The sequence below is a fragment of the Centrocercus urophasianus genome, unplaced genomic scaffold (genome assembly GCF_019232065.1).
Source record: "Centrocercus urophasianus isolate 14NV4802_14NV808 unplaced genomic scaffold, USGS_Curo_1.0 seq_16, whole genome shotgun sequence".
Lineage (NCBI taxonomy): Eukaryota > Metazoa > Chordata > Aves > Galliformes > Phasianidae > Centrocercus > Centrocercus urophasianus.
Genome location: NW_024884711.1, coordinates 31,253,745 through 31,281,041, shown reverse-complemented (window position 1 = coordinate 31,281,041; position 27,297 = coordinate 31,253,745). Strand labels below are relative to the sequence as shown.

Below are 27,297 nucleotides of genomic sequence, written 5' to 3'. Positions count from 1 at the left end.
CTATCGCCTTTCAATTGAAGCAGTTAATATATTTTGTAATCAGAAAGTTGATAATGCATCATTCAGTGTGGCATTATTTGAACAGAGATCAGTTCTGATGCGTGCATTTCTTTGGAAGTTGCTTAATCTTTGCAGGACTGTAATCAGGATTATGAAACAGAGCTTAAATATTCCTTTTACAGAAATATCACAGCTCTTAATGTAATTTATCTTTCTTGGAACAAGGGTTATATTTGTTTTAATGATTTCTTGGGAAATGAGTGGAATGAAATTAAAAGAAGTATATTTCTCCTTTCATCAGAATATCTTGTTCATAATAACAGAGTCTTTCAAATATATCTGCAGTCGTGAAAACCTGCTCTTTTGAGGGAGGGGGCAGGGCAGTGAAAATCTAGCCAGCCTTGTTTTGGTCCCTGTAGGAATGTTTGTTTCTGAAGAAGTTTTAATATCTGTGGTTGATTTTTGTCAGGACCTAGGCGTTGATTTTGATACTCATTTGTAGTATGCAGTTACAATCAGGTCACAGCAGCTTTGGAATTCAGCCTTTCTGCCGTCAAAGTCAATGAAGCATTGTCTGTCGTGGGCGTGTTTTACAGAAGCATAAAGTCAGTGTATTTTATCTTGACATAATATGCCCATCCCACGTTTTAAACTTTTGTCAGCTCTGTAACGTGGTAATCCTTTTCTGATTTGGGTGGGGGGTTGTTTTTGCTTATCTTGCATGCCAGTGACCTCCTTACCATCTGTTTTCTTTTTCTTTGGCATCGTTTCCATTTCTTTTCTTACTGCCTATCACAATCTTAAATAACCATTTTATTGAAAGATTTAGAAATATTTATCTTTGTATGTTCCTTCCCTTCATTAGATGTGTCACGTGCAGAAGTAATCTGGCTTGATTTAGTTGTTTTTTTTGTTGGTTTTTTTTTTTTTACTACGAATGGAGGAAAAATAAATCACATGAGCGGAGTGTTTCTGCAGCATCATTCCTCCAATTTCAGATGTATGGCATGAAAGCAGCTGCAGTCAGCTGACAGCTTGTGGTCGTGTTGAGATGTATGTGAGGAAGGGGCGTGCTGTTTTAAATGCATAATAAAGCTGTTGTTTCGTCACTAGGAAGCAGGGATGGGAGAAACCCAGGGGAAATGAGAGACAGTAATGTTGCTGTAGTGGAAGGGAAGTCTGGATTATTAGAACCAGAGCTCTGTACAGGCAGCCGTACGGAAGCACCAAGGCAAAATGGCACAAATGTATTTTGTTTTCTGTAAGGGCAGGAGATAAATGCAAGCAGCAGATAAAATCCTGAGATGGACACGCTCAGAAGGAGGGTGAAGTTATTTTTTATGCTCTACTGCCCTTTACCTCTGTTGGTACCTTCCAGTGAAATCGGTGTAGTTGTATTTTTAGCTTGCTGTATCCAACATCAATATGAAAACATAATTCTGTCTTTACATCTGTAAGCAGCTTTTACTATGTTTTCCTGTTTTCTGCCAGCTGCAGTTTACAAAGGATGTCACAGCACTGGTAAGAAGCATACAGTAGCCATTTCTGATTTTCTGTAAGGCATGTTTTTCTGAAGTGATTTGTGAGAAGCAAGAATAGGAAATGACAAGTTTGTTGGAAATGACATAGGTAGAGCTGAATTCTCTTGATAATGCTAATATCTTAATTTGTGGTTTGTGCCTGTTCGTTGGTTTTCTTTCAATGTGCCTTAATATTTCACTAATGCTTAGCGTAACATTTATTGCACCAATGTTTTAAATGCCTCACCCACCTCTGTACTTTGCTCTGTATTTATTTTATGGCTGCCCTTAGACTTCTGTAATCTGTAGTACTGAAACAGGACACATTGATATTCTGGATTTGAGCATGTTATGATTTGAGAGCAAATGCTGTGATATGATACCACACCTAAATGTGTGAAAGCTTTGAGAAATCATATTAATCTTCAATTGCATTGGCAGGCTCTGCTGCTGGCTCTTTATTTCATTATGTTTAAACTGAATGGAGTCATGCTGAAGTTTTTAAGTAATGGACTGTCATTTAGAAATGCTGTATGCTTCTCATTAACTTTTTTTTTTTGTATGTGCTGTTAATTTCAAAATGGTAAATGTTGCTTTTCAAAAATGAGGCTATTGAAACATGTTACATTCAGTATAACCATTTTTTCTCAGGAGTCAGGCTCTAAAGCATAAAGATGAAAATAAAAGCACTAAGGAAATAAATTTGAAATTTAGTTTGTTCTAGTATTTTGTAGCAGTAGTGAATACGTGTGGATTTTCATAGTGTTTGTATCTCAAAGTTTAAAATGATGCATATTATTCATATTTTTGCAGTAAAATTTGTGTACCATGTACTGGCTGTCTTCCACAAAATGTAAGATTACTTGTAGGGTATTGGCTCACAACAGAGATTGTTACTGCTTCAATTTATTCATTTTATGTTTAGGCACAGTAGCTTTTATGTAGAGGACATCTTAGATGAGAGTGTGTGTATATCTGTGTGTGTACTTTCACATGTACTAAGTGAATTGAGCTCTTCTATACGTGATATGACTAGAGAATTTTCTAGTGCTAGCTGAATTTATTGTGCAGCATTTTAACCTGTCAACTGCTGTAAAATTCTGGTCCCCAGCAATACAAAGCTTAAATGGGAAGGATATTAGTAGAATTGCGATTGAAAGCAAAAATAAAGGTTGAGAAAAATGCTATGTTTTCTGCTCATGGATTTTTGGCAAACCTGACTCAGTGCTCTACCTGTGCTATCTCCTAGCATTGGTCGTCAGTTCAGCTTCCGAATTGTTGGGGGGGGATGTATTTAATTATTTTCTTTATTCTGTTTTGTGTTCAGTATGGGGATGGAATGCTATTCTTAATTTTTTAAACTAGTATTTTGTCTAAAATTACACATACTGTGAATTTCAAACTTGTGTTCAATCTCTTGAAGTTTGTGCAAATGCTGTATTTGGGGACTTCTCTGTCTCCTTTACTACGTAATACTCACAGAATCTTCTGTCCGCAGGCTTATTCCCAAGATGCCTACCTGAAAGGCAATGAAGCTTACAGTGGTAATGCCCACAACATACCTGAACCACCACCAATATGTTATCCACGTCTGACATCTGCCAGTTCTGTTGTGGCACAAGCTGGTGACAAGCTATCTTCTGATTTCTCACTGGGGAAACAGCAAGTCAGCAGACCAGTACGGGCATTGACACAGCCAGAGAGGGCTTACAGAATGGAAATACAAGTGCCTCCATCACCAACAGACATTGCAAAATCAAATACAGCTGTGTGTGTTTGCAATGAAACCGTAAGGACTGTTATTGTGCCTTCTGAGAAGGCTGTAGATTTGCCATCTTGCAGAAATAATCATGCTGGTCCATCACACAGAACAGAAGAAATAAGATATGGCTTAAAAGATCAAACCGCTCTAAAAGCACGAACCACATCACCATCTTCTTCAGCATCCACTGCCATTGTACTTCCACAGACATCATTAACAAGGCCAGGTGATCCAAATGGAACAGTGATTAAGGCTTCAAATTATGTAGTATGTCCGGAAGGAATCCCTAGCACTAGGCCTTCTGTTCAAGCCACAGACTCTCCCTCTATCTCTACAAATCATTACAGTTCTCCATCCTCACACCAGCACATAGACTGGAAGAATTACAAAACCTACAAAGAATATGTTGATAACAGGCGCATGCACATGTATGGCTCCCGAACGATACAGGAAAGATTAGATAGTTTAAGAGCAGCTTCTCAGAATACAACTGATTATAATCAAGTGGTGCCAAATCGCACTGCTTCACAGGTACGACGCAGGAGCACCTCTCATGACAGGGTTCCACAATCTGCACAGATCCGGCAGCGAAGTGTATCCCAGGAACGACTTGAAGATCCTGTGTTGATGAAAGAGTGGCCACGAAGTGCTTCACAAGATACACTAACTTCACCTTCAATTAGTGCAAGGAATCACAGGGCTCGGTCATGGGATTATCTCAGCAAACAGGGTGAAATGGTAGAAAATTTTCATTCTGAGAATCTTATGGCAGACACAAATGGAGATAGGAGAAAGACTTACAAGTGGACAGGGTTTTCTGAACAAGATGATCGGCGAGGTATTTATGAGAGACCTAGACAACATGCATTTCATATGTCCCTTCGAGGTCAAAATTTTCCTTTGGCTCCAAGTGGTTATATTTCAGATGGTAGGAGAGTAGGTAGTAGAGCTTCTCTGCCTGGTTCTCATTTTCAGAAAGTTTCACCAGATGTAAGAATGTTGCAGCCTTCTCGAGAGTTGCAAACTCCTGGGGGAATTTCAAAACCTATGGCTGTTTCACAAGAAAGGACATCTCTCACAACAGCCAGAAGTTCTAAAAGTAGCTCTTTGAAGAATTCCTCCTATGCAGCAAAACCATCGTTTCCCCTTAACGAGAGTTTGGATGTTGTTGCCAGCAAAGACCAAAGAACTGTAAATCATTTGCATCAGAGTGGCCTGTTAAACCAACAGTCAAGAACCCGAGGAGAAGGTGCCCCAGATCACAGAACAGAAATGGGCAAAACCATGCAACCCTCCTCCTTGTCTCCAACTTCTGCCAAACGTGTTCAACAAACAAGTGAGAGTTCAACTACCTCTGATAATACAGGTGTTTCCATCAGGAAAAGGAGTCACGATTTTGAAAGAGAAAATGCCCATGAGCCTGAAATTCTGCAAACAGATGTTCAAGGAAATGACAAAGATGCAGTTGTCATGCGGGACAAATCACCTTCTGGCCACCGAACTCCACAGCCTTTGAGGCATCAGTCCTACATTCTTGCAGTCAATGACCAAGAGGCAGCCTCGGACACCACCTGTTGGTTACCTAATGATGCTCGGAGGGAAGTCCACATAAAACGGATAGAAGAAAGGAAAGCATCAGGTTCCACCCCGCCTGGTGATTCCTTGGCTTCTATTCCATTTATTGGTGAGTTGAACTGTTAAAGTATACATTGTGCTTTTCTCTGTTAAAGAAGTTGGAGAGCACCATGCCAGGTAGCTGACTTCTGTCCTTGAGAATCCTGGGGTTGAGGGCTCTTTTCTCATTTCAAATAATATTAGTGTGGTAAAAGCTGAAAGTAGTTTTCAATAGAGGAAAAATACTCTTGTTTAGAATTTTGGATGGGGTTTAAGAACTCTACTGTGATTTAATTTTTCTAGAATGCTCCTCAGCCCCCTGGAGAAGGCTTTGTTATGTAACTGTCTGGTGATCACTCCACTTACTGCTCTGATGTTATTTGTGTGGACACCTAGCAGTTACAGTGCCTTTTGGAACATATTTACCTTTACAGTATAAAACATGTAATCCAGTAAAGGGAGAATGGGGATGTAACGGCAATTTGTGAGGAAGAAAATTGATTTTTAGACAGCTGAAAAGGTAAAGAGAAAGGTTTCTGAAACAGGTGAGACTTTGTAGAAATGAAGGCTGTTTCAGGTGAAAGAATATCAGAAAAATGAGGTGAATTAGCAAGTAAATAAGCTAATAAGGTTATGAATAAAAAGATCCATGAAAGCAGAAGATGCAAAAATTTGCCTATAGGCTATGATATAAGAAGTGTTGGAATTCTGTAGATCTTGAATCATATAGTCTGAGCACTTTTCCTTTTTTCTTCCAAATTATCTTTAGCCTTTAGGGTTGTAAATAGTAGCAAAAAAAAAAAAAAAACGATTAGGGAAGAGGGGAAAAGGTTTAGGGTGTGAAATCATCTGCAGAAGAGAGTTTCAGTGACACATTGAGTTTCTGTTCTACTTCAGTGTCTATGTCTTCTGGCTTTTTTGGTTGTGACTGGTTTCATCCTTCGGAGTCCTGGTCTCTGCAGACCATTTTCCACAGAAGCTGATTTATATCTGCGTTTTCTTGAGTTTAGTATAAAAAGTATTTAAAAAAGACTGAATTTTGATTGTCAAAGTTATGTATGAGAAAACCTAATCCATAAAACCATCAAAGAGTATTGGGAACTGTTAAAGGGAGTTAGAGCTTTCTTGCTTTAGCACAGTTATCGTCTAATACGTTTCTGTAGAATGACTTTTTCCTGTGAAATTAGCTATGTTATCTGCTAAAAGACTGAAATAATTGAAGGAGATTTGTGTTTATTGTAGAACAGAAATATGAAACAAGATGCAGTATTTCATTCTTCTGACAGAATTTTAACAATCAACGAAAATGCTTTCTTCAAAAGCTAGCAGATGGTTTTCATGTATTTTTTCCTGTTGAGTGAGAGGTGTATAGATCTTTTTTTTTTTTTTTTTTTTAATTATTGTTACTGGATGCATCATTACTTTTTGGACGGTTCTCAAGACTCCGTTTATTTTCCTTGCAGCGCTAGTGCAGGTTTGCTAGGCACGTAGCCAGTCTTTGGGCATGTTTTCTAAAATTGTATGCCTAAAGTCAGTGTTAATGTTTGATTAAGTTGTGTGTGGTGTTTGTACTCACTGAGACTGCTTGCTGGGAGTTTTCTGACCCTATGTAATTTAAATTGTCTAAAAGTGAAATCAATCTGCTTTATAATAGGAGAATGTGTTGAAAAGATTGGGCTTGATTTAAATGAAGATGTGCCATGAACTCTTAGTCTTGTGGCTTGCTTCCAGATTTTAGAGGAATGTAATGATGAGAGTTCAAAGAAGCTTTCAACATGGCAGTTGTGCTTCATTCCAGTGGTGGCTGAGACACTCGGAAGAAAGGAAGTTGTAACTCTCCATCACAGTCTCTTGGCCTAATACCACATGTGATGGAGATTTGGGGATGCATCTGTGCTCCTTAGTCTCTTGAACTGAACCTCCTGAGCGGTATGGAAATATGAAGTGGTGCTGCTAGAGCACCAGCCCTGTGTGCCACAGCAGCACTCACCATGGCCTTCCTGAATGAGAAATGCTTGCGCTGGTAGAGGAGCTGTGGGAAACTTCCATTGTAGCTCCAGCACACTCAGAATGAAATAACCCTCCCTTCATAAGGAAGGCTGTCAAATGCTGTTAAGGCTGGGTGTCTTAGGAAGTTTGAATTAATATGCCTGATTCTAAATTTGCTTGTTCCACTATCATTATGCCTAATTACAGCTTCGCTTATAAGCTTAACTGGCTCTTATCAGAAAGATAAAACTCTGGATCTACTTTGAAACTCAGTTAAAAGATCTTTAACTCTTTTGAAGGAAAATTGCTGGGTTTTTTTTCTCATTCTGTCTGGCAGTTGAGAGGATATTACTTTGAATGAAGATACAAGGTCCCTTCCAAACCAGTCGCTCTGTGATTTACCTTGCTGCTGGCAACTGCATTAAAAGAAGTGGATATGACTAGATCATAATTTGGTAGGAAATTGAGCCAGGAATATTTTGCAAGCTTCTCTTTCTACATACCGTGATTCCTTGCACCGCATGCAGAAAGCTGAGCAGACTTTAAATCAAGCTTACTTCTGGCAGTTTCTTTCTGAGATTATGGTGATGTGCTGGAGAACTGCCTTCTGACACTGGTCCTTTCACAAAGTTCTGTATTGAAGCAGGGAGATTAAATTTAGTTTTCTTTTTGCAGATGGAAAAGAGATGCCTGCCGTTCAGAGCAAGATTTGTAGGTACTAAGATGTAGTAATACCCTTTGTAAGAGAAGTAGATTTGAAAAAAATTAAACAACATATTGCATGCTCAAATTCTTCAGGCAAGCACGTGATCCTGCAGAATGAAAAAGTTGCTGGTTTTACAGAAAAACACACCCTGGCACTGCAAGCTTCAGTACTTTCAGTGTACTACTAAATACAGGCTATTGTGTTTAGATTTGAAAGCTGCTGTTTCTATTTCAGGTCCAAAGAAGGGCTCTGTTCTTGAAATGTTATCTTATTGTTTCATGCTATAGCAATTAGTCTAATGATAGGTTATTCCCTTTAACCAGAAACTCGTCTGTTCTCTGGACCAGTGAAAATACCATCATCTCTGCCAGTGATTATTTTAGCAGTTACAGTGTTCAATGTATATTTTTCAGACTTAGAATTTATGTGCAGTTTCTCTGTTAGGAAAGAAATGATACATTTCTGATCTAGAAGGTAATTTTGGATGTGTCAACCAGCACTTGGATGGAAATTGTTACTTACCTTTTGGAACTACAAGAGAAAAAGTTGACACAGAAAAAAATTATTTTAATATGTTTCTTAGGTGTCTGGTATGCATGCCTATGACTTGCAGCCAGCAATGGAGAAATTGATTCTGGTGTCTTTAGTTACCAGTGTAGTTTAATGCCTTGGCCAGTGATGTTTCCTGAATGTTCTTTTCAGCGTAGGTTTCATAATGGCTTATCACAAGAAAAATAACTTTTTCATGGATGTTTTAAAATCTCTGATCTATGTTAAAACATTGTTTTAGATTTTTCTGATCAGTGTCATTTATAGTTTTTCCTATTATGGGCTTCTTTTCATGTGCGCAGAAATATCACAGAGGTACTAACAGACTTTTCCTCAGAGGTGTGGTCCCATTTTGGAAAATATCTAGTACAGCCTTACCCTAGAAAGTTTTCAGGTCATTTCATTTCACTATTAATTTGTGAATATCTGATAGAAGTTGAGCTGGGTAACACCAAAGTACCATAGAAATAAGTTGTCCTCTCCTTGCCTGATGCAACACAAATACCAGCACACTTCATGTTGATCCTTTTCATTTTCCAGCCACCTGCGCTTGACAGCATTCCTCAGCCAAATTAAATTTCTGTGTGCTCCCAGATGCTTTCTGGGATTAGGGGAGGAAATTTTTCAGGTTCTAAAATACCTAGCTGTAGTTGAACTGTTTAGTCACTTTTCTTTCAGTATGGTGCCATTCTGCTTCTGCAGTCTACTTTCTGCAGAAAGTAGAGGTGTATAAATTTTAACTTTCTCAATGCCAAAAACTTCTGAAAGAGTTTTTTGCCTTTTTTTTAAATCGAATATGTACTGTACTTTTCATCTCAAAGCCCTTCTCTGGAAGCGCTTTGGACTCAGAAGGTAATATAAATACAAACAGAATGCTGATAGGAACTAGAAAATGAATTGATGTATATTTGCGCAACACACTGTGAAAAAAGTTATGTAGGAATAGAAAAAGGTATGGAGTATTTTCCCCATATAACTAGGATATAGTTGAGAGAATATACATGTTCTTTTTTTACTGTAAGAAATGCATCTAGCAGACAGAAACTGAAAATCTCAGACTTAAACAGCAGAGATCATTGCTTGTCAACCCATCGTGTATGAATACCTTAATGGCAAATGGTGGCTGAATGTGGATGGTTGATAGGTATGTTTTAAGGGAACTTTAATTTTAGCAAAAGCTGTTAGTAGTCAAGATGAATACAGAAATCTTTAGCCACTGTGATTTAGTTTTTCCTACAAATCATTGACCAACTATTCCAATCCGTGAGAATAGAAATGTAGTGGCAATAGAAACAAGAGCTGACATGTTCATTTTTGAGGGACTGTTGCTTCATTATTTGAGCAATAGCATTGGCACAGCTTTAGACGTGTCACCAGTGTTTCTAAGGTAAGCATCAGTTTTCTATTTTTTTTTTTTTTTTTTTTTGGAGTTTTACAGTGTGGCTTGCCAAATTGCTGTTGCTCCAGGCTGAACATTTCCGTATATCTTATGCAAAGAACAATTTTTGAATCACTGTGGTATTCTGAAATTAAAGAACCAAAACACAGAATTACAAATTAGTGTTTATAAAAATGTTTGTGTAACTCAAAAACCCACTTTTAACTAAAACTTAAAATTTGAAATCAGGTGTTTGTAACTTCTGTGAGAGTTTAATTGAAATGGGAGCATCAGATTTGTTTGGTAAATGGTTAATGTTTTTGAAACAAATCTTAGTATATCATTATAATGTAAAATAATAATGACAGGTAATAAAGGAGTGCTGTAAGAGTTCTTGACCAAAAAACCATATATTGAGAATTGTACATATTTTGATCATGTGGCAGGATAATAGTGTGATCTGGGACCTTTAGAACCACTGTGTAATGCTTTCTATTACTCTGTAGACATGGATAGCTGTATGTTTACTTGCTTAGCACTGAAATAAACAACATATTGTCATAGATCTTACATGGGGAATAATACAGGGAAGCCTTTTTCTGTTTTAGTGAAACTCCATCACTGCAATAAATGCGTTACTTACTCAAGTGCGCTAATGGAAGACTGGATTTGATGATTCGGGATTCTTGTTCCAGTCCTGTTTCTGTGGCTTACCAAAATGAATGTGATCAGCATGCAGACATGTTTCCATTATGTTCGTTTGGCTACATGAGGATAATTACGTAAAGTAGATATGTGAAGTGGTTCTTTGTAAAGACAATCAGTGCTGTCAGCATTGCAAGTACTTAAAAACTAGCAAACAACAGAATCTTAACCAGCAAAACCTTCTTAGAGTATAAAGGGGAGCAAGTCTTGACAGTGCAGCAGCTTGTGCTTTGAGATAGGCAATTAAAAGCCACTTCTGTGAGTTATATGTCAGTTTGTTGTGCTGTGTAGCAGAGTTAGTTTGATCTAGTTCATTTTTGACTGAGTGAAACAGAATTTTGTTGATTATTTCTGGTCTTCTTATTATGCAGATGAAATTGTATACATGGCCTTTTCATTTGACTGTCTCCCTGACAGACTTTTAAGGAATAGGTAGATCAGTATTCATACATCTGTATTCAGCTTAAATTCAGCTTCTTCATAGGGAAGCAAGGGGCCTCTGAGCTATTGAGATGCTGCTTGCAACACTGCCAGGTCCGAAGGGTGCTAAATAGGAAAGCTGATTTTTAGCTTTGGAAGTGACTTTTTTTCCAGTCACCAGCAAAGAAACTTGAGGTGACCTCATCCACAGGGCAGAGATGGTACATCCTCTGTCACAGTTCACCTTTGTAGGCCTCCATTTGGAAATCAACTGTTCTGCTGCTGTAGTTAATGAATTTACTCTATGTGAAGTAGAGTTTGTGTCTTTGAAGATCCAGAATGTTATGAAAATTTTTGTTGGATAATATACATTGTGTATGAGTGCTCTTCCTTTGAAGGTCCATAATCTCCAAGTGCGTAGCAGCAGAAACGTGTTTTTGTGCACAGATTTCTTTCTGCTTCAGTTAGCAAATGAGCTAACACAAGTTAACTGTAGTTGGAGTTTTCAGTTTTTAGGAAATCTTCTGTATCTTACCTCCTACAAATGTTCTTACACTGAAAGGCTCTCCACAAAGGCTGGCTGTTGCTGATCATCAGGTGCATGCTTGCATTCTTGTGTATACAAGCAGTATCTGTCATTCCCTTGGGAACACTGTCAGCATGCAGAGGTCGTTTTCTGATGTCTGGTCTTAGTTTGCTTCATAGCAGTGTGGAACAAGTGGTACTCACATTCTTTCCTCAAACGAAAGGTGAAACTGGAAGTACTTCCGAAGGCTTTACGCTCTTTATTTCAGACAACTGAAGGGACACCATCAATCCCTGTAATGACAAACTGAAGAGAATGTGTGTGGCTTCTCTTCTAGCTTGTTTGCTCTGCATGCCTCACTGCATTTTGTGCAGTCATTTGCATCGACTGCTGAGCAGCACATGTCCTCCCTTGCTCTGTGAGGGCTTTTGTGGCACAGGCTCATTGGTTTATCAAAGAAACTCAAACGGACAAATTTGACAAACACTTAAGAGAAAAGTCAAAATACAGAGGTTCTATGCAGTTATCTGTTAGTTTTAATTGAACAGCAGTGGCAGTGTTTGCAGTGTGTTGAATCAGCAGGCAGTAACTTGTATGGCATACATCACAGTTTGCTCTGTAATCACCTCAACATTATATAAAATATTGCCATGAGTAACCTTCAGCTTTGGAAGGTATTGAACAACTATTCCCCTGCTGTACCAGTGATATCATTTGCAGTCTTATTAAAGCTTGCATCTTTCTGAAACAACATCAGGATTGACTCCTGTAGCAATTAGATCCACTGCGTAATAAAGGGCATCACTGGGAGCTTCTGACACTTTGTGGAAATGAGCCCTACTGCTCCACTTCTACCTCAGTTAGGGTACTGGGTGGCCTCATTCTGCTTCTCTGGTGTAAGTGCCCACCAAGCTGTCCCTGAGCTGCTTGCTCACTGAGTGTGTGGAAGTGGGAAAGAATCGTTTTGAGGATTTCAGCTCCACTGAGGAAACAGAAGTACCCTTGCTTGTTTAACGTTGGAAAATAGGTATTTGTTTCTCCTTCTAGCATGCCACCATGGGAAGCATGTAGAAGAAACTTTTCAAATCACTGATGGCCAATGGAGTATTACATTTACCAGTGTTTTCTTTTCTGCTTTGCTGCAATCATGTTGTGAAGTTTAATTCTATCTTCCTTTTTTATCGTAATTAATCAAATTGTCACCATCAGTTAGTATATTCTAAGTGTATACAAGAATGAAAACTGGCAGTTTGTAGCAGGAAGATACCTGTACTGAAGGTGCCTGACTGCATGGCATGTCTCAGGTGCAGTCTTTATCATATTATAAAGTTACTAGTATCATATGTAACTTGTCAGACTTGAAATAAAGTTCTTATATTTTTAAGGGAGACCAGTTTTAGTCTTAGGAAAACTTACAATAGGATTTTTTTTTGGTATTTTCCTCTCTAGACTGGAAAATAGAAATTTTGATGTAAAGAACTGGCAAATAAGTGTGCGTGTTTTTTAACAAAGGCAATACATTGCATTAATTACTTCTGCATATGAAAAAAGAAATTAAAGCATTGAAGAATTTATTATTATTCTTTGTTTTCTCTGTGATGATTTATTATTCTGACTGTGATATGAGTGGAATTCATTCTCTGTTCACCTAAGAAATGGGATGATGAGTTGCTACCTATGTAGAAATGATCTTGAGTCTTTCTTGAAGTATTCTTCAAGTAGCATATATTGATGCTGAAGAGCATTGGTCTAAGGAATGTTGTAGATAATCTTACTATATACTGGCAATTCAAGATAATTGCTATAAATGTGTATGCTATAAATCTGTTCAGTATATTGCAAAAGCCACTCATGACCTGTAGGAAAAATGAGAATTAATTACATGGTCTTCCTAGTTACGAAGCTTAACAGGGAAGTAGTTTGATTGTGATAGCAGGAAAGTGCTTTTTCACCATGAAGGTGGTGTCAGTTCCAGTTAGGACAGCATCCAGATGTGCTCATCAGGGATGATTTGTGCTAATCTTTGGCTATAGGCAGAGGGGAAAAGTGGTCCCAGAGTAGGATTCTGTTTCTTGTCTGTGTACTACAGGATGAGCTTCTTGAAGTATCCCTGTCCAGACTTATTGGGAGAGCTGTACTAAGCTAAATGTGCATCCCTGTTGGCTGTTGCTGCTCCATTTGCAGAAGAATGCCATGGCTCTTATCTCTGTCCAGTGTGAAGCTGTGCATTTAGGGCATCCACAGCACAGACTTTTGAGATAAGAGGGATGCCCACAATCTCAATTCTGAATTCACCTCAGCTCCGTGGCCACTTACTGCTGGAGTCCATGCTGTGTCTCCAAAATGCAGCGTTGTTCTCATCCAAAATAGCAGTATGTCTCATCAAGTGGCACCCACTTCACTGTTAGAATAAAGGAATAAAGTAATAACCAACATGCTGTTTTAAGCAACAACACATAATACAGCAAGAGAAATCAATTACAGAAGCATTTTTATATCATAGGTCTTGTAACCATGTAATCTCTTCTGTCCTCTTCCACTGAAAGCACTGGAGGTGTGCTCTGTATGTGTTTTTGTAATACACTGCAACATCAGCGTTGCTGGAGGAATTGGACTCTCACTGTTATAAATATTTGTATATATGTATTCAAAAGATTCATTTTTCTTTGTTGTTTCACACTGCAGGCTTTAAAAATTCTGACACAGGGCTTTCAGAACAGAAAGTACCTCTAAGGAGTCAAATATCAAATTTGCTGAAATGTAAATAATTTTTGTTACTTTCAAGCACTTGGACTGTTTTTCTGCAGACAAAATCTTGTGTTTAAGTAGCTTTGCTGTGGGCTGCTGTGTAGTGTTGCTTAAGCTCCTCTCTTCACAACCTCCTGCAGGTTTATTTCAAGAGGTCTGAAGGAGAGCCTGTGACATTTTGAGATAAGCCTGTAACGGAACTAAGTTGCAGCAGAGCACTTGTAGTTTATATGCTCTGAAGTAAATCATCTGAAAAATTGTTCAGTGAGTGGAAATATTCATTAGTCAACATCAGTGTTGTCAGGATTTGCGTTAGGGAAGCTGAGCAGATGAAAAAGATGACAATAGGACAGTGAGCTGTTGTAGTTTGGAAAATGGTAGCATAGCTGAGGTTCTTCCTCTGTCCTTGCTGCTGCATCGGGCAAGTTGTAGATGCTTCAGTTTATCACTGGATGCAAACAGAATTTATTTCCATTTAATGTCATGGATTTGCTGTGAATTCTTTCGCTCTCCTTTTTATTCATGTTCGTATTTCACAGCTGGCTTAGAGGTGGAGGATTATGCTTTAGAAAATAACAAATAAAAACCTTAAAAATTACTGTATTTAACCATTCCATGCAATGTAGGGCTGTCATGGCTAAATCTTTCAGTACTTTAGTCATTTATCATCTTGTTTTAAACTTACTTTGCCAGATTTTGTGTGCTGCCTTTAACAGAACTGTTAGTGACCGTTAGAACAGCACAATGCAGCTTACGCAGTTGTGTTGGCACAAGGCAAAGAATAAACCTCTGTTTGCAAGTGTCCATTGAATTCAATGGGCTTTTCAGAAGCTCTGCATATTGCAGTTCTTAGCACCTAGGATACATTCATATTCATTATGGCAGTGCAGTCCAGCCCCTGCTTGTGACTCGCTTCTCTCCACCCCTCTCTTCTGCCGAAGCATGAAGTACAATTATTTCTGTTGTACTGCCGAGGTGTGCTCCAAGATGTTACAGCTCTTTTCTCAGGGTGTTCGAATCGGCATCTTTCAGCTTCTTCCATCTTGCCAGAAGCATGTTAAACAGTAGAAATACTTAAAACTTTTTTGGACTCTTTCACGATGACTCGTGTGGCAGTTGAGACTGTGAGGTGCTGGGCATGTACGGCATGCAATCGTTTGTATGAGCAATTAGTGGAAGAAATAATTGGTATGTAGTGGTGCCATCTTTGATAACATGAATACTTGCTTTTGTATCTGAATATGTGGAGGATGGGAGGATTAGTACTCTCTATGCTAATTATATTTCAAATATTTTTTGTTTACAAGTTGGCTTTGCTGTTGAAATACTGATTTAATCCAAAAAGCTTCTGGTACGTGGAATGCTCGTGTTTTGTTTTAGGAAGTAGTACTTGGCTGTCTCTTGAGTTTAGACTTACTGATGTATCAAGTTTGTTTTTCATATGCATGCAAACAAACAAAACCAGCCTACTTGAAAATCATATTACAAGAGGTTAGCACAATTTCTGTTTCATTCCCTCATATAATTGCATAATTATAAGATACAATTTTCTTTGCTCTTATCCCTAATGTATGATTTAACATCCTTATGAAATGAAACAGACTCCTGTTCAAAAAAAACAACAAAATCCCCAAACATTTAACAGTGTGCATTAATTGGGCCGTCAGTGTTTGTATGAAAGACTTTGTGTTTCACACTTAATCTGATATCCCAGAAATGACAAGTTCAGACAGATGCTTAGTTTGAGCATTTGATTAATGCATTTATTGTTAATTTATGACATATTACCTTTGTAGATGAACCGACTAGTCCTAGTATTGACCATGATATTGCACACATTCCTGCTTCTGCTGTTATTTCTGCATCTGCTTCTCAAGCACCTGCTATAACAACTGTTCCTCCCAGTCCTACATCTCCAATTCCTTTAATTCGGCGACAGCTTTCTCATGATCATGGTGAGTGGTGATTTGATTTTCTTTCCATGCTACATTTTTCTTTTAACTCTCTAATGATCAGGTGTGAAAATTGCAACCTCTTTTCTGCTTGACATAAGCTGTAGAAATGTGAGTCAGTTTTCTGCCATGTTAAAAGATTTCTACTTCCTTATAGAAACCATTAGGCCTAGTGTCCTGGATAGCCAGCCTGCCACAAAACCAGAGAGATCCAAGTCATATGATGAAGGACTGGATGACTATAGAGATGAGGAAAAATCGTAAGTTCATGAAAAATGTCAGTTGATTTGGAATTTTTTTTTTTTTAAGCTTGTAAAGCCTCATTTGAATATCTGTTGTTGTCCCAACAGGTCCATCAAACATGTATCTAGCTTAAAGGGGATTAAGGTAAGTAAATATTTAACAACTCTTAAAAATAGTTACTGTGACAAGTTTTATGAATTATACAACTGACAGATACAAAAGGATGTGTTAAAGATGCCTGAATGTGATTGCTATTGCTATCCATCCAATTATTTTTAGTGTTGATTTTTAAAATTGGATGTTACTGTGTGCTGTGCATGTAACATAAGTAAACGTGGTCTGTTGTTCTGTAGTCTCCCCACTTGATTCTTTGATTTTTTTCATTTTCCTCGGTCTGAAGCATATCTATGGTGCCTCCAATAAAAGCTTAATAGTGAATCTGGGACTCCCATCATTTGTGTGTGTCCCATTCTTGAGACTGGCAAGATCCCTATTTTCATGCTATCCTATGGAAACTTTAGATATCATATTTTGCCAGGGGAATATTCTTAGGGACATTTTCCTGAATATGGTGCCAGCTTTTAAAGTTGAAGAACAGAATAGTCAATTGGAAGGGACCTACAAAGGTCAAGTCCAAGTATCAAACCACTTCAGGTCTTACCAAAAGTTAAATCATGTTATTAAATCTTTTATCTAAATGCCTCTTGAACACTGATAGATACGATCTTGCATATAAAGATAATAGAGAAACTTATTTAGAAGTATACTGTGTTTCTTTCTGTGATGTTCTCTTTAGGTCACAGACAGTCAGAAATCTTCCGAAGATTCTGGTTCCCGAAAAGATTCTTCTTCAGAGGTCTTTGGCGATGCCTCCAAAGAAGGGTGGCTCCATTTTCGTCAGCTTGTTACAGACAAAGGAAAGGTACCTTTCATGGTTTTCTTTTTTTCGTTCTATTTTTTAACCTGGCAAAAATATTAAACTGGTGGAAAGCTGAGGTAAGGAACTTGAAGCTTTCTGGTTATTCTTAGTAACATTTTTGAGATATGAACATCAATAAGACTGAGTTTTAGACCTGTTTGTTAGAAGATTTACCTTAATGAATTTCGTAGATTCTTTTAGAGACTACTTTTGAAAGAATTGCATTTCTGTGAAATAAACTATTTTCTAACAACATAAGTAGAAAGATCCATCCTGAGATAAATGTAGCTCGTGGCTTTCTTTCTCTTTGCTAATAATAACGAGCTCTAGTATTCATGAACATTATGGAGTTGAGTTCACATTAACTTCCTGCATGTGTATGGGATAACACTTAAGAAGTGGGGAGATGGAATTACATTGTTATATAAATGTGAGTCTGACTTGAATAACTTTTAAAAGACTGGGCAAGAATCCTCTAAATATTTTTCTGCTGTGTTTATTTTAAGACCTCTGTGAAATTCTGGTCACGTTGTTACTGTCAGTTGAACTCTCAGTGGGTAATCAGAGAGGACAGGCTATCTAACAATTCCATTTTCTGACAGAAAACAGTTAGTGAGTGCCACTTTTGTGAAAGCTTTCTGCAGGTCATCTTAATGACCTTAAGACCTTTAAGAAAGGTCTTTCTTAAATATGCTATGGATAGTTTTTAAAGCTTCTGGAGGTAGCTTATCTTAACCCAGAAGCATTCATTGTAGCAAACAACCAAACTTACATACTGGTTTATATTTTTCAGCGAGTTGGTGGGAGCATTCGGCCATGGAAACAATTATATGTTGTTCTTCGAGGTCATTCACTTTATTTGTACAAGGATAAAAAGGAACAAATGACCCCATCAGAAGAAGAACAACCTATAAGCATCAATGCTTGTTTGATAGACATCTCATACTGTGAAACCAAGAGGAAAAACGTATTCAGACTCACCACATCAGACTGCGAGTATCTGTTTCAAGCTGAGGACAGAGATAATATGTTAGCATGGATTAAAGCAATACAAGAAAACAGCAACTTAAATGATGAGGTAATTGTTGTATTATTTTTAATACTGCAGCAAAATTTGTGACTAAACAATTGATCAAAATGTATGCAGGAGCATACAAGAAAATGTGATAGGCAAGGTAGTTGGGTAAGTATACTGAGTTTGTTTTTTTATTAAAGCATGATTGTATTCTCATTATCAGTATTTTGAAATGAAGGAATTAATTTAATTGTTGATTTGACTTAGAAGAGCTTTATATTAAGATAATAAAAATCCCTAATGCATCAATCAAAAGTAATTGTAGTATAGAACCAATGTTCAGTCATCAGACTTGCATTGCAAACTAGCGTGTGCAGTTGCATGGTGTGATAATTTTCTCAGTAATTAAAAATTGAAACTTCGAAGGATGTTCATTTCTTTGATTAAATGTTGATGTTTTTATGAGTTGAATGTTAATGCTAAGCATAAAGCATGCACATGCTGTTATATATAACTTATAATATCTGTCCTGGTCTTCAGTGCATTTTCATTTCAGCGATGAACAACAGACAAATGTTTTCATATTTGTGGGCGTGCATATCTGTTTAGTTCTGAAATAATCACCAAAATAACCATATATATGTGTGTATATATATATAAAAAAATACATTATATACATACATATATAAAATGTATGTGTAATTAGATGGGTAAAAGCATGTTTTGAATTCAGGGCCGTTTTAGCTATATATGTACTAGTAACTGTATGACTACTGTATGTATGTAAGATTTGATTTGTTTCATAGAAGGTTTTGTTGACTTGCATGTTTTCTATTTGAATTAACTTCCAGTTTAACATGATCTAATCATAAACCTACTGCTTTGAAAATAGTAACATCTAATGTGTAATTACTCACTTCAGTTTTCCTTGTGGTTTTCAAGTGTTCTGTGTTTATTGTTCCCAAGGACTGCCTGCTAGATTTTTAAGTGTATTGGAATGTTGTTTTTCATGTGTTCTGTTGATGGGAGGAAGTAGTGTTTTCTGAAAGTAAAAACTGTTTGTTGTGTTTTGTAAGACTATAAAGTAGATCTCAATTCGTTTTATAGGACACTGGTGTCACTAGTAGAGACCTAATTAGCCGAAGGATTAAAGAATACAGTACAATGATGAGGTAAGTAAATTACATGCTGCCAGTAGTTTTTGTATGTATGTTTATCAAGCTTCTTTTTACTGAAATAGTGTACCTTGCTTCAGTTCTTCAAGCAGCAAAACAGAGCCATCTCCCAAAACACCTCGTCAGAGCCTAAGTATCAGGCAGACTCTGCTTGGAACTAAAGCGGATCAGAGGACCCAGAGTCCACATTCTCCCAAGGATGAGTCGGAGAGGAAGCTTCTCACTAAAGGTTTGCATGTTTCTTTCTTTTATTTTTTAAATAATTTCTTTAGTTCCTCATTGCCCTAGTATGAAGCTATCAAGGTGCTTTATTCGGGTTTTTTCAAACTCAAGAATATACATGTGAAAACCAAGTATGAACTAGTGATTATAGCTGCGGGTGTATATATCCCTAACAAAGATTCTCTTAGTCATTTCTGTGCTGCAGATTATGTAAGTGAATTGCAGATGTTAAGTAAATTCTAAATCTACAGAAACAGTATTTCCAAAAATAGTTGAGTAAGAAGTACTACGCGTAGTAGAAAACTTGCAGTACAGGGTGAATGGGAACTGTAATTTGTTACATGAGTTGTATAATGGAAATAAAGAGTTCAGCTGAACTTTTAATCTGATTCTGTATAAATAATATTCTAAAGAGTTTGAGTCCCTTTGGGGACTGATTTGGAGCACCTGAAATCTGCTAATTACTGAAAGTAGGTCTGCATGATGTCAGATATTAGTGTGGCTGTATTCATTTCATAGCTGTTTTACATGTCATCATCACTCAGCAGTGATGTGATCTTACTTTAGGGAACGTTGTGGATTTTACTTTTTTATTGTAATTCATGTATATTTAGTCTTGGAATGAATAAAATTCCACCGTATCATCTACCCAGTTCCTTTTTCTGAGTATGGGTATATTCAGATGCATTAGCAAGTTGCTGTGGGAAACTGGGCCAGGAATAAAGGTTAAAAACAAGAAAGGACAGTGACACACTATTTTCTTTTTTGTAAATGTTACCTGTATTTGTAGTAACTATTGTGACTTAAATGCCTTGATGTGTCTTTGCTTTCTTATTTATGTAACGCTAACAACAAAAAGATGAGACAAGCCCACCTAAAGACAAGGGGACATGGAGGAAAGGCATTCCAAGCATTATGAGGAAGACATTTGAAAAGAAGCCATCTGCAGTAGGAACATTTGGTGTCAGACTAGATGACTGCCCCCCAGCGCATACCAACAAAGTATGAAAGAATAGTTTTTCTTTCCAGTGTGATTTTAAATGCTTTTTTCATGTATACTTTAAGGATGTATGTGTGTGTGTGTGTGTGTGTGTGTGTATATGCAGATATATATATACACACAAAATGTTTTTTTCTTCAGTATATCCCATTGATTGTTGATATATGCTGCAAACTAGTTGAAGAAAGAGGTCTTGAGTACACAGGTATTTACAGAGTTCCTGGAAATAATGCTGCCATCTCCAGTATGCAAGAGGAGCTCAACAAAGGAATGACTGACATAGATGTTCATGATGATGTAAGTCTTCAGTCACAGCATTTCCACTTTGAGCTTCTGAAAGCTTCGAGTTGTGCTATGGTTATAGAAGTACAAAGACTGTCTCATTTTCTTCTGAATGTTTAGAAATGGCGAGACTTGAATGTCATAAGCAGTTTGCTGAAGTCCTTCTTCAGAAAGCTCCCAGAACCCCTTTTCACCAACGGTGAGTTGCTTACCTTCGCTGTCTTCTTTATGAGCTACTGTTGAACGGTTGTCTTGAAACTTCCAGATGATTTGAGAGAAAATGCATGGAATGAATTCTGCAATAAATGATTTTACTTCCTTAAAGAACAAGGAGTCACTGTGATAGAACTTAAAAACAAGAGCTATAAATAGAATTTGTTTAATGGTACAATAATCAGTGTTCAAATACTGTGCCCAAATATTTCAGTGTACTCGTTTTAATATTCTGTTTACTTTGGCACACTAAACAACGAAAACAAACCCATCCAAACCTTATTTTTTACTTTTGTTCTACTGCTAATAGAGGGGGGCAGGGGGATGGAAAGGCAGCAAGATTTTGGTATGAACTCTGATTTGATGGTTACAGACAATCTTGTAATTTAGGTCTTTAAAATTCCACTAGAAGTAGTAATGAACAGGGAGCAACAGCAGAATTTGACTTTGGGAAATTTTTTTTATGCCATGTTACCTTTGCACTATTGTTTTTCATACTTAAGTTTTTCAGTAAACCAAACAAAATAAACTTTTCAGGGGAGATTATGAACAGTCCTCTACTACCATTAATTAGTGTCATGTTTCTCAGATCTGGGGGGATTGCAGGGGTGAGTGTACAGAGTGCAGCGGATGAGCATCACTCTGAAACTATCCTGCACAGAAAAGGGTAGATTAAATCAGTTTTTGGAGTTGGAATATATTTTTCTCAATAAGATTTAAGAAACAAAAACATGAAAATCTTAGACTTTAATGTGAAACAAAAATAAGTAATGCTTACAATTTCAATGTTGTAATGGTCTGTGAAGGCTGTTTTTTTTTTCCTCACTCTTACCTTACTGTGTTTGTATGCAGTATAATAGGCTTAGTTTCCAAAGGTCTTACCTTTGTGATTGATTTCTGCTTTTTAAACAGACAAATATGCAGATTTTATAGATGCCAACAGAAAAGAAGATCCAGTTGAACGTTTGAAAACACTGAAGAGACTGGTAAGCTGAAATCAGGTGTCTTGTGTAGTATGGGTGTACCTTTGTAGGTATAGTACAAAATAAGCTTTAAACGTTTAATATTCTGAGCTGTGATTGTTCATTATTTTCAGATTCATGATTTACCTGAACATCATTATGAGACACTCAAATTTCTTTCTGCGCATCTCAAGACAGTAGCAGAGAACTCTGAAAAGAACAAGGTAACAGAAACAAAAGCATAATATATTTTGTTTCGATCCCTTTCATTAAGAGCAAGTTTTTGTGCATGATTATTTCTGTTGACTAAGACTGTAACTTATTATTGTAGTTGAGATTAAAACCTCTGTGATGTTGGAAGATTTTTGGATTACATCCCATCAAAATATTCATGTTTAGTGTGTATTATTTATTCGAACTGATGGTAGTTGTTTTCTGAATAACTGATTGCATCCTAGGTTTATCCCAAGTCTGCAAATTTCATGTAATCCACTTAGACACCAGTAGGAGTGTGTCTGGTCAGAGATTTCCACCAGTTTAAACTAACAATTAATATGGCACATATTCTCAATATAAAGCCTGGAGGAATGCACAGTTGACTTTTGAAGGTAGCATGAAAGTAGGTCTCTGATGGCACTCTTTTGTAAAACAAGAACTTGTTTTGTTTTGTTTTGTTTTTTTTAAACTACGCAAGCTCCCATAAAATACAAGATCAGTCTTTTATTAGATTTTGGAATCTTTCAGAGTAAAAAGTTAGGGACAAATCTTAAGTGAATGTCTGTGACCTGAATGAACCAGTTGACAAAGGCTTGGTTGTATCAGCTTTGTGTGAAGCCAACATTCCTGGACACTGAAATCAACTGAAGAGTAGGATTTGCTGTAATAACTCAAATGTTTGACCTTTTAGATGCTTTCAATGGTTTAAGAGGGGGAAAAAAAGCATGACATGTAGGGTAGCAATCTTTTAATTAACACCTTTTATCATTTCCACTGGCTGGGGACATTGGCTTTTGTTAAGTGCTTCTGTATATGCTGTAATCCTACTGTAAATGCAAATAACAGTATCCCTTTTTTTTCCAGGGAAGCATAGATGAATGCAAAGCTGTGCAGTATGGGTGTGCTTATAGGTGCTCACATCAGGGCAGATGGCACAATGCCTTTTTGCTGGGATACAGTAAAGAAACCAAATAACTGATTTATGTGAAATAGATGAACTATGGCCAAATTTAAATCAGAACAGAAAATTGCAGAATCATTAAGGTTGGGAAAGGACCCCTAAGATTATCTAGTCCAACCATCAGTCCATCCCTGCCATGCCAACTAACCATGTCCCTCAGCACCGATGTCATACTTAAAATAAAATTGGCAGGTTCCATTCTAAAAATGAGCAGACCCATCTGTATTTATATAGACAAACAGAAAAATAGAACTAACTAGTAGTTAATGTTTTAAGATAGTAAATGCCATTAAGTCCAAAGCAATCAGTTATCATTTTATGTTTTCATTGTATATTTTTGCATAAATATGGTTTAAATAATATAAATACTATCAAATATAGAAGGCTGGGGGAATGAAGTTGTGTAGTAATATGACATGCTGCAGGCCACAGTTCACATCAAGGTGAGCAGCAGGGCCTTGGGTCATTCTCTTTGAAACTTCCTTTTTGTAAGAGCAAGAACATTTTCAGCCTATTCTGTCATAGCAGAAAGTCAGAGAAGTAAGCATGAATAGAAGATTAGTGTTTTGCTGCTGCTTTCTTGCCATTATTTGACAGAAATGTAACTTCAAAAGGGAATTAAGTAGATGATTAATGTTGTGACATTACTGGACTTAACTCTGCCTATGAGTAGTTGTGATGGGTCTGTCACGTTGGGTGCTGTTCTTGATAGTAAATGTGAATTGGATGAGTTCTTGGTCAGTAGGCATAACATGCCATTTGTTTACTTTCTGTCTTACCCTGTTCACAGGGAATTGCCAATGTCTTTAAAAAATTTTTCTTCTATTTAAAAAGACAAAGCCAGATTTTTTGAAGCATAACAGTCTTTTCCTGTGTTTCTGTCCTTGTGGAGCTATTCATTTGCCATGGGTTAATGAAAGTTGGATTTTGAATTTCAGAAGTGTTGGATGCGTTCATTACATCTGTGTATGGAAGATTTTATTGTAGTGTAAATTCTTACCTGAATCAGTAATGTTTTTTTAAATAAATTTTATTTGTCTTTTAAAAATGATTCTCAAATATCAATTGTGCTATATTAAAATACTGAGTTTATGTTATTGTATTTTCCCATTTCCATCACGTATGATATATGGAAATTCTTCATTTCTTAGATGGAACCAAGAAACCTGGCCATAGTGTTTGGTCCAACGCTTGTGAGGACATCCGATGATAACATGACACACATGGTTACCCACATGCCAGACCAATATAAAATTGTAGAAACACTCATCCAAAAAGTAAGTGGGTGATTTTCATTCCTTAAAGAGTAAGTTCTTAGACAGATCTGCTCTCTCTTATTGGGCCACTTTGGGTCTGGTATTTATCCTTTGAACTCCAGGCTATAATTTTCAGTCCATGTTTGATTGTTCCACATTTGGCCTTTGTGTTTCTTGTGGAGTTTTCACCGTTTTTATTTTAAATTGTAGCATGACTGGTTTTTCACAGAAGATGATGCTGAAGAACCCCTTGTAAGTATTGTGGCATAAATATTTGCATTCCGATTACCTTAGTTTAGAAACTGCTTCTGCTTCCTCTAGAATGTCCGTACTTTTTTTTTTTATTGCATCACTGTATGGTTTTCTCTTCAAAAACACCTTTTTAGCTTTCTAGTCCTTGCAATAATTAATTAAAAAAAAAAAAAACAACAAAGAAAAAGAGAAACCATGCATTTGTTTTAAAAAGCATAGAGCCAAATGGGAAAATAAGAATATATGAGGAAAGCGTGTCCTCAGGTGAATGATGCAATTTTCTAAATGCTTTTGAATCATAATGACCTATTTGTGAAACGATGATGAAGACATCTTTGTTTGTTAACTATAGACAGCAGTGCAGGAGGAAAACACTGTAGAATCTCAGCCAGTGCCAAACATAGATCATTTACTCACCAACATTGGAAGAACGGGAGTGTCTCCTGGAGACGTATCAGGTAACAGCCTGGACAGTGCTAGTCTGTAGGCTAGAATAACCTACTCTGTTAACTCACTGTAACTCTTTCACTCTATTTTCTTTTACTAATAAATTGTTTTTCTCTTTTCTTAAAGATCATTAACACTTCTTAGAGATTTGAATTGTTGGTAATCATGCATGATATGTTAGAGAATTTTGTCTAACAAGAGTATAATCGTTAAAAGATGAGGTTTGCATGTTCTATTTTATTTATTCACAGTAACTCATGCAATCATCCTTGTAAGGTGAAGCAGATACGCTGCTGTAAAGGGGTGTGTTGTGATGGCAGAAAGATTGATCTCCAGTGGGGTACTAATATTGCTCATTAGGAATGCAAAAAATTACGTTTTTCTTGTCAAGTGGGGGACCCTTTGCGTATGTTGCAGTATGTCTATACTAAAGCTGATTTCCTTCTGTTTATGAATGCCATCCTCTTATGTGGCTAAGGACAAGCAATGCAGGCTCTTTTTTGGTGACTTTTTTCCCCCTTCCCTTCACTATACTGTTGCACTAACCCAGCATGTTGTATCCCACAAATGCTCTCCCTTCGTCTCTAGCTTTTGTTTCAGTTTTCCAAGGGTTGCTCAGCACTTACTGAAGCAGTCCCTTTATACTGATGTTGTAACAGGTGAAGTGGGAGGAGTCTATCACACGGTGATGTCATTAGTGGATTCTGTGATGTCACTGATGGACAGCTGGAACTGTAGGAAGAAGGAGGACTGTTGCCCACACTGTAGCTGCCTTGTCTGCAGAAACCCCCGTTTCTTGTAAATGGAAAACCAAAAAGTTGATCTGTGCTGTAAATTTTCTTTTAAGAGTATTTTAAACAGATCAATGCTACTTTTTAAAAGTTTTTCTGCTGTTTCTTGTTATCTCTGAAGCAGACCCTGAGGAGAAATAGCATGGTATGGTCTACCAGTCTTTCTAGTCATAAAGCATTAGCCATGTGTCCAAAAGGGGTGTGGCAGGGGGCTCAGCTCTTTCTTCCTAGGGAGCAAGTTCCTAAAGGTGGAACGCATCCAAGTTCATATTTTTTAGTTGCTGTGCTAGCCCCTTCCTACCCCCTTTATAATTGTATAATCTTGGGTTTTGCGAGACAGTGAAACTATGGTGTCCATTTTTCATTTCATGATAGCGCTTGTTATAGAAATGTACAAAACTGGTAGCTGCTGAAATCTAGCTGATTTACAAATAAAATTCCACCTCTATCTAGTCTCAGGTGAAGAGAGATACATAATTGGGGTTTTACACACAAAATACAACTTAATCCCTTTAAAAACTCAAGTCTCCCAAAATGATTGCACAAACCACGATTTGTACGTAGGGCAGTCAACAGTGATAAGACATTCAATTTTGCTTTGTGTATCCTGAATCTCAGGAGAGTACATGCTACAATCCTGAAAAGGTCTCTCAGCTGCGGTTTTGCAGGGGCTGTCTACCTAAAACACTGAATAAACATTAGTATTTCTGTTTTCTGTTTTTAATTTAGAAGAACAGGGCTCCTTTGCCATTCCTATCATTGAGCTGGTTCTGCCTACAATTCACAGCATCTTTTCATGGCGGTGGCTTTCTGTGGTGCAGCTTTTGCATCTTTGTGAGCTCTGATTATTCACTCTGTTCTGGTTTTTATTTGCTTCACATTTTGTTCTGTGCTTGTCTTTTTCCATAAGTCCAGCATTGTCTGTAAGCAACAGCAAAAAAAGAAAATTGCACGGAACTGAGCAGAATTGTTTTTAATTTTTCCACAGATTCAGCTACTAGTGACTCAACAAAATCTAAGGTAATGTATTTTCTGAAGTGGTGTAGTTGTAACCTTCAGAGATGTGCTGGATATTTGCTTAATGTATTAGAGTGCTTCTATGAACTTGTACTATAGAACTAGGTAGCTTATTCTTTTAAACAAGTGATAATACCATTTTCCTAGCAGCAGTTTATTCTCTGAAAAGGTACCTGGAATCACTTAGCAGGCTCCCTTCCATAATGAAGTCCCAGGTTTTTTTGTTGAAAGTTCTTCCGTGATAACTGTTCCCCCACGTCTCCCTCTCTGGAGTGCTGCATCAGTAACAAATGATGGAGATTTCAGGACCATCATTAAGCATAAATCCTTCATTGCTGGTCTGAGTCTTTCCTCAGCTCAGAGGGAGATGCTGGCTGTCTGAACACAGACATCTGAGTTGTTTTTGTTGAGACCTTGGCACAGATGTCATGTTTCAATCCAGCTATGGTCAAGGTCC

General features: G+C 37.3%; 1 protein-coding gene across 3 annotated transcripts in view; it reads left to right on the top strand.

The window, feature by feature from the left end:
* ARHGAP21 (Rho GTPase activating protein 21) overlaps positions 1 to 27,297 on the top strand; it is a 105,884-nt gene that overhangs the window by 75,164 nt on the left and 3,423 nt on the right. For 2 of the 3 annotated variants that reach the window (XM_042816472.1, XM_042816471.1), the window contains exons 7-23: positions 3,019 to 4,966; positions 15,714 to 15,872; positions 16,027 to 16,129; positions 16,220 to 16,256; positions 16,909 to 17,034; positions 17,825 to 18,109; positions 19,154 to 19,218; positions 19,302 to 19,450; positions 20,303 to 20,445; positions 20,585 to 20,740; positions 20,846 to 20,924; positions 21,851 to 21,924; positions 22,035 to 22,124; positions 24,229 to 24,354; positions 24,544 to 24,585; positions 24,938 to 25,043; positions 26,812 to 26,843. In XM_042816472.1, the coding sequence (XP_042672406.1) occupies positions 3,019 to 4,966; positions 15,714 to 15,872; positions 16,027 to 16,129; positions 16,220 to 16,256; positions 16,909 to 17,034; positions 17,825 to 18,109; positions 19,154 to 19,218; positions 19,302 to 19,450; positions 20,303 to 20,445; positions 20,585 to 20,740; positions 20,846 to 20,924; positions 21,851 to 21,924; positions 22,035 to 22,124; positions 24,229 to 24,354; positions 24,544 to 24,585; positions 24,938 to 25,043; positions 26,812 to 26,843 (3,720 nt within the window). The remainder of the gene's footprint in view (positions 1 to 3,018; positions 4,967 to 15,713; positions 15,873 to 16,026; positions 16,130 to 16,219; positions 16,257 to 16,908; positions 17,035 to 17,824; positions 18,110 to 19,153; positions 19,219 to 19,301; positions 19,451 to 20,302; positions 20,446 to 20,584; positions 20,741 to 20,845; positions 20,925 to 21,850; positions 21,925 to 22,034; positions 22,125 to 24,228; positions 24,355 to 24,543; positions 24,586 to 24,937; positions 25,044 to 26,811; positions 26,844 to 27,297) is intronic. The other variant, XM_042816473.1, reaches the window with a different exon arrangement.